Genomic DNA, 7,194 nt, shown 5'->3' on the forward strand with positions numbered 1-7,194 from the left:
CGCATTAGACATCGCACAAAATCACATCAACACAAAAATTATACCATATTTACACGAACACAAATTAGCCATTAATGCATCCAAAACAGAGTATTTATTACTCAGGAGAATAGCTAGAAAAAACTGCTCACTGCAATCTCAGCTATATGTAGATGGACACCTCATTACACCTAGTAACACCCTGAAATATTTGGGGTATACCGTACAAGGCAACACAAATGCAAAAGCACATATCACGCAACAAATACATAAAGCCAAGATTGCAATGGTCAAACTGTACCCACTCATATGCCGACACAGTAATCTCACAAGCCAAAACAAAATACTTATATACAAACAAATCATACGTCCAATACTCACATACGCAGCCCCAGTTTATTATAACGGCTCCAAACACAATTTCAAATCCCTGCAAGTGATACAGAACAAGTGTTTACGGATGGCGATAAAATATAATTGCTATCCCAAACTACCCAGAAACACGTGGTTACATAACAAAGCCGATATACCCACTATTAAAGACTTTATAACAAAAATCTCTACAAATTTTTACAATTATTGTCTGCCAAACGATCTTCGTAAGAGCCTCAAAGACGCAAATCGCGCAGAAGACATCCGAGATAGTGGATGTAGGCTTCTGCATGGATCGCTAACCATATAACAAGGTTGTTCAACTCCAAACGTTTATTCATCACAAATGTATAGAATATTTCAAAATAATAATAATAATAATTAATATCAAATAAAACAACGTCAGTCATGTTGCCTTCTCGAAAAATATTCCCCCAGTCGATTTTGAAACTCTGTTTTTCAGCTGCTTTTCAGAGATAACCCAGTCGAAAGATGCTAGGAATCATAAACATATATTAGGGACAAAGTTATTTTTAGAGCGAAAATGTATGGATAATGTTGAAGAAACAAGGAGCCAGCTTAATACTTCAGACGCACTCAATACATGTAAAGATCGCCAGACCATCGGCATACACATTTTATATTGTTATTTTTATATGTATTGTTAATTTGGGAATCATAAACAGAATAAAGAACCTTTTTAATTAAAAATTACACTCAAAGTTTTATGGTGATCATAAATTTTAGTGTTATCGAAAGACTGAACGAACGAATAGAAATAAAGTTGATATCACATCATCATAGTCTATGGTAGCAATTCCTATAAAGGGCCAAATCTAACGAACTGATATATATCGATGATAGCCATAGAATTTTTTGCTGTCAATAAAATGAAACGGACGGAAGACTGAACGAACAAGTAGAAGTGGTATGAAACCACAGACCACACCAGACACGCAACTCAATAATCTGGAAGTGGCAGACGAGAGAAACAGTTGTTGTTCTTCTCTCTCATCGCGATATAAAACGTACCTAGGTGGCGCTCTTGGCCGACGAATAGCGGGATTTTTAATTTTGAATTAAAATTTAATTTAAAATGTTTTTAAACATGTAGAAAAATAATTGAAACAAAAATTGAGCTTTGTCAAATTGTATTTGCATAAGTACAACAAAGATTCACAATAATAATAATGCTATGCCACATCTTTTCATAACAAACACAGACTGAATGAGAACTAGTAACATTAGATCATAGATAGACCCTGCTTCCTCTTCACAATAACCATCAACTTTTGCTTTCTTGGTGTTATCTGTGTTGAACACAAGCCTTCAACGTCCTTAAAAAGAGTCCTTCTACATCTAACTGTACTTGAAATTGGTGTGGCAGCCCGTTGGGATGGTGACTGCGAGGAATTTGTTTTATCATGTTCAGTAACTTCACTGTTTGCATTACTTAATGATTTGGTATCCAAAAGAGTCTAAGAAATTGAATTTCAATTAACACCTAAGTTATGTTTTATTGCATAAAGCAAGATAAAAGCAAATCATCTAGAATAATATGTAAAATTCAGTACCTGTGGTTCTGGCTTTATTATATATTGGGATATAATGTTTACTTTTTTATTTGCTATCTGGTCCAGTCCCTAAAATTATTATTTTCATTGTAAAATACAAACCTAATTAATATTAGAATACAACCTTCATAACATGGTCCTTCTGGACTTCCAGAATTGTGGGCACTGCATCAGCTTTCAAACGTAAAACTGAGGTACACGGCACAAATCTATCTTTTGTGAAATGCTCATTGCAGATTCTAACATGGCCACATAGTGGTCTATATTTCATTCCCATAGCTTCCTGCCATATTTGCGAGCTGTAACACACATGTAATTATTGTACATTGTAAAATAGCAACCTGTTTTTTAGTTTCATCTGGTACAGCTCGATTTTAATCTTTGCAGTAAGGAAACCTCAGTAATAAAAAACCAAACATTCATCTAACATGCATAAACGTATGGGTACTTACACAACAAGATAATAAATTTTCTGTTTACCTGTCTGCGCTACGGGGAAAGCAAAATAAATGCTTTACGTCGTCTTCAGAATTACCGCACACAATACAAAATCTCATTTTCCGGTGAATGATGATTATTGAAACCACACAAACCCACAAATAGAATCCAAGTGCATGTAGCGTGATGAACAAAACAGAACGGCGTGTGCAAATAATGTAACTTTCAAAAGATTTCTGTAAATACAAAAGCGCCTCTACAAACGTTTTGTAGTAAGTGTGATAAAGACAGATAAATACGATTTGTAATGTACTGAACAATGATGAAAAAAACTGCCTTCTTTTTGGATCTACTTTCCCGTTTGGTGTGGTCTGTGTATGAAACTATCTAAGTTCTAAGCAGTGCCTGTGCACTGGAATAGGAGTTCCACTGATTTTTAACGCCATACGTGTATGTTGCCGGTTTACATCTAAAAGCTTACTTTTTGGTGTTTTATTTCTGAATGTTTGTCAATCTGGATTCTGAAATTAAGCTGCAATCATGCATTGAGAAACAACCAAGATTATTGAATGAACAACGTACATCTTGCAAAGGTGTTTGATATTGTTTGTTTATTAGCTATTTGCATTTTTGTGCATTTGAAAGTTATTTTTTGTTGCGAATTGTGCTGTTGTGTTTACTTAGTCAATATGAGTAAACAAGTAGGCCTGCTGTGTATTAGAATGCACGAATAAGCAAGCGATAAGGTGAGAGTAATATTTACTACATATTTATCAACATAAAAATATTCAAATTGAAATCAAGTTCATATCTATACGAGAATAACTCTTTTTCCTAACTTCATTAATTTGTATTTAGGAAATCATTTTGTTGAATGGTTAAATATGTTGAATGATTTTATAGACATTCCATTCCTACAAATGAAGACGTTTGCAGAATTTGGTTGCAAAGAATAAATAACCCCAAGTTAATGCGTGCAGATACAGTATTATCATCACAGAATATGTGGTATTCATTTTGAATAAATTTGTAGAAACCCCATTGGCAGGTTAAAAAAACTTTCCCTGCCAACTCTACATGTACCTGGTAAGTACTTATATTTACTGTGACAATAAACCTCTTATGAATCCTAGTGAAAAGCTATGCAGAAGAAAAGAATTGCCATTTTTGTTTGTAGGTTACTAAAAAGGTGAAAATGATATTTTTTGGGTATTAACTTGACGTTTTTGAACTGTGAAGAATTGAACAATTGAAAACTGTTAATTCTTTTCCCATTTACACATGTCGAGAAGCTCAAAGATATATTGTTCTCAAAAACATTTATATATTTATAAATTTCAAAAGAATTTTGTATAAAATAAATTTTCCGAAAAATATCAGGTGATATTGTAAATCCATACTTTGAATTTTACAAGACGAACTTACCTGTTACTTTTTTGTCTATATTCTCTAATTTTATCAATAAAAAGCTGTTGAATTGGGTTGCTTTCTGTAAGCAAGGTGCTAGGATTCCAATATTTTGGCTGCATACTCTTGCCCTCACGGAATTCTTGACCTTGTTCAATAATTGAGAAGATAGCATCTATAAACGATTATGTAGTTGATTGATAAAGGTTCTATACTCACCAGAAAATAATATTATATGAAGTAAATTAACCTCACGAAAAGAAAATAAATTTTAAATATAACAAACCTTTTAGATATAAATTAATGTATAATTTGTCGCAATAGCACTTTTTTCTCAAAGGTAGAGATTTTTACCCTAAATATAAGCTAAAAATGTCTTTCAAATGTGGAATACAGTGTTACAAATATTACAAATAACAATTTTACTTATAGCTCGTTTTTCGTTAAATATAATCTAAAAATTGCCACAAATGATTATTGGATTAATCGAATTTTCTACTGAATTAGATTCTAGCTCTATGGAATTTGCTCATTACTGTCACAGATCACTGGTTTCTGATTATTGCTCGGAAGCTGCAGTTACTTACACTCTAATGTATTATTTTTGTGTATTGCACTGATCTTCAATCTTGGAATTTTTAAAAAACTAAATGCAATTTTCATAAATTATAGCTAATAAACTTTAAAAATGACATATACATTATTTATTGATGATTACACTACGATGTAGGGTGTATCAGGGCAGTGTTAAAGCACAGCTAAATTTTTTGACGTGTTATTTTTTGGTACACGTCAAAAATAAATTGGGTTATAAATTTGGTTTTTGAAAAATTTGAAAATGGTTTCAATTTTAAATTCAATAAGACACTGGTCATGAAGATATGATACATGATGCTGAAGTAGATTATTATGGTTTACGTCTGGCTACTTGTTCTTCAGATAATAGTGTTAAAGTATACGATATAAAAAGTGGTGCATCGACCCTTCTGGATGATCTAAAGGTCCAGTCTGGGAAATAGATTGGAGTCACCCAAAATTTGGTAACTTGTTAGCTTCATATTCTTATGATAGAAAAGTCATCATTTGGAAAGAACAACAAAGGAAATGGATGAAATATTATGAATACGCTAACCATGATTCTAGTGTTAATTCTGTACAATTCGCTCCAGCCGAGCTAGGTTTGATTCTTGCTTGTGGTAGTAGTGATGGTTCAATTTCTATACTAAATTATAACGTTGGAAGTAATACATGGGACGCCAAGAAAATTCAGAATGCTCATGCTATAGGATGCAATGCAGTTAGTTGGGCACCTGCTATTACTCCCGTCTTTGGTGGTGGTGAACAAGAAACTTCACCAGTTAAGCGGTTAGTTTCAGGTGGATGTGACAATTGAGTTAAAATGTGGAGAGAAGATGGCGATAGGTAAGATTTTAATAAAAACAGTAACATTGTCAAGCTTTTTCATAAAGTTGTAATTCAGTTCAAACAAGATGGACGTCCCAGGCGCATAGTTAAAACTTTATTTTAAATAGGGCATATTTTCAAATTACAAGAAACAGATTGTAATAAAAAAATGAAATTATATAATTTAACATATAACAAATTTTTTTAGGTGGGTTGAAGAATCAAAATTGGAAGTTCATTCTGATTGGGTAAGATATGTAGCTTGGGCTTCACAGATACACCATTGCAAGCTGTTCTCAAGATAGAAGGGTAGTCATTTGGACAAGCAGTGACTGTATTAACTGGAATTCAACAGTGTTACATACATTTGATGATGTTGTTGGGAATGTAAGCTGGTCACTAAATGGAAACATTCTAGCTGTATCAGGAGGTGATAACAAAATACACTTTGGGATCAAAACTCTGAAGGAAATTGGCAGTATATTAGTGATATTTCAAAAGGACGCTCAGTAATTATCGTTTAGTTTAGGCTAATATAATTTATAAGCTACATTCAGTTAACTTCATAAGATACAGTTCTTTTCTTTTCTTAATTTGTTCAATTAATATATAGCTATTAAAAAATTTTAATTAACAATTACTACACACTTTCAGCTCAAATTTTGATGTAAATATTGAAAAAAAAAAACAATTTCTATCAGTGATCCCTATACATAACTGTCAATATAGCAATAAAGTTTTTTCAAAAAACAGCTAATAAGCTATTTTTTTAAAGAAACTGGAACTCCTCTAAGTAAATAAATTTTATTATTAGCCCAGCCCTCTTTAGTCGTGTAGGAAAATACTTCTATGGGAAAGTTTTGGTAGAAGGAAGCAACCAAAAGAGAAGCACTCTAGAAGAACGTTTACCACTAGATCTTGTAAGTATATAGATCTCAAACAAGCTTTAGTGACTCACTGCTTTCTTCACTTCACTTCCGCCTCCAGGAATCCTCCAGATGGACAGGTCAAGTTCACTAAAACTTACAAACATGTGAGGATGTGAGAGGATGGGGAACTTTGGTGAAGAACTGACCAGCTTGGAGGCGAATTGTCTAGGAGGTCGACTCAAAATGAGCACTGTAGAATTCCTAGCTGTAGCTCCTCGAGTATCCTGTATGAACCATCAATATTGACTAATACGGAAACAGATAAACTTGAAGGGCACTCGATTGTAACAGGTGAGTATAGTCATATCCTTTCAAATCAAAATCAACCAAGGAAACTTAAAAGACGTAGCCCCTATCCCGGGAACATTAATATTTTACGACGCAAGTCAGTTGGTGGAAGTCAGCTGCTAAGAAAGCGCAAAAATATTGTCCAAAAACAATAATAAAACACTTAGAAAGAAATCTGGAATATTTAAAATGGCTTAAAAATGTAAATATAACCACTCACAATTTTTTTTATGCAACAGCAAAGGAATCAAAAATTAAAATCTAGAGGAAGATTTACCTTAGATGACAAGATATTTTCACTATCCTGTTACAAGAATAGTGGAAAAGGTTACAGGTTTCTTTCTAAAATATTTTTTTTTGCCGAGTCGAAGAACATTAATTAGGTTATTAAATCGTATAACTTTCAGTTGTGAATAAACGAAAATATTTTTAATCACTTAAAAGGGGTTGTAGAGAAAATGGTCAGTCTTGATAAATATTGCATATTAATATTTGATGAAATGTCATTAGATACTGGGCTCACATATAATCGGGTGGCAGATTGTTTTGAAGGGTTAATTGATTTTGGAAAAGGGAATAGGAGAAGAACTGGTGCTGATCATGCTCTACTTTTTATGGTTAAAGGTTTACGTAGAATCTGGAAACAACCAATAGCATTTTATTTTTGTAAGCACTCCACAAAAACTGGATTTAGTAAGAATTATAAGGAAGTTGTATGTACTACATGTAGTACTGGCTTGAAAATAGTTGAGTCAGTTTGTGATTTGGGATCTACTAATGCTAGCGCTGTTAATAAACTGTTG

The 7,194-nt window shown here is 32.9% G+C and overlaps 1 protein-coding gene and 1 pseudogene across 3 annotated transcripts; one reads left to right on the forward strand and one right to left on the reverse strand.

The window, feature by feature from the left end:
- Positions 1–1,485: 1,485 nt before the first annotated feature.
- Positions 1,486–4,278, reverse strand: LOC130891856 (uncharacterized). Of its 3 annotated transcripts, XM_057796895.1 has the most exons (6): positions 4,057–4,278; positions 3,789–3,945; positions 2,406–2,884; positions 2,050–2,224; positions 1,926–1,994; positions 1,486–1,829 (listed from the first exon to the last, which is right to left on the reverse strand). In XM_057796895.1, the coding sequence occupies exons 3-6, from the start codon at positions 2,480–2,482 to the stop codon at positions 1,596–1,598; spliced, it is 555 nt and encodes a 184-aa protein (XP_057652878.1). In that variant the 5' UTR covers positions 2,483–2,884; positions 3,789–3,945; positions 4,057–4,278; the 3' UTR covers positions 1,486–1,595. The 3 variants fall into 3 exon arrangements, with proteins under 3 accessions (XP_057652878.1, XP_057652875.1, XP_057652876.1); XM_057796892.1 differs by lacking the exon at positions 2,406–2,884; XM_057796893.1 differs by having other exon boundaries at positions 2,406–4,278.
- Positions 4,279–4,608: 330 nt separating this feature from the next.
- Positions 4,609–5,931, forward strand: LOC130891855 (protein SEC13 homolog; annotated as a pseudogene).
- The last annotated feature ends 1,263 nt before the right edge of the window (positions 5,932–7,194 follow it).

Source organism: Diorhabda carinulata, chromosome 3, assembly GCF_026250575.1.
Source record: "Diorhabda carinulata isolate Delta chromosome 3, icDioCari1.1, whole genome shotgun sequence".
Taxonomy (NCBI): domain Eukaryota; kingdom Metazoa; phylum Arthropoda; class Insecta; order Coleoptera; family Chrysomelidae; genus Diorhabda; species Diorhabda carinulata.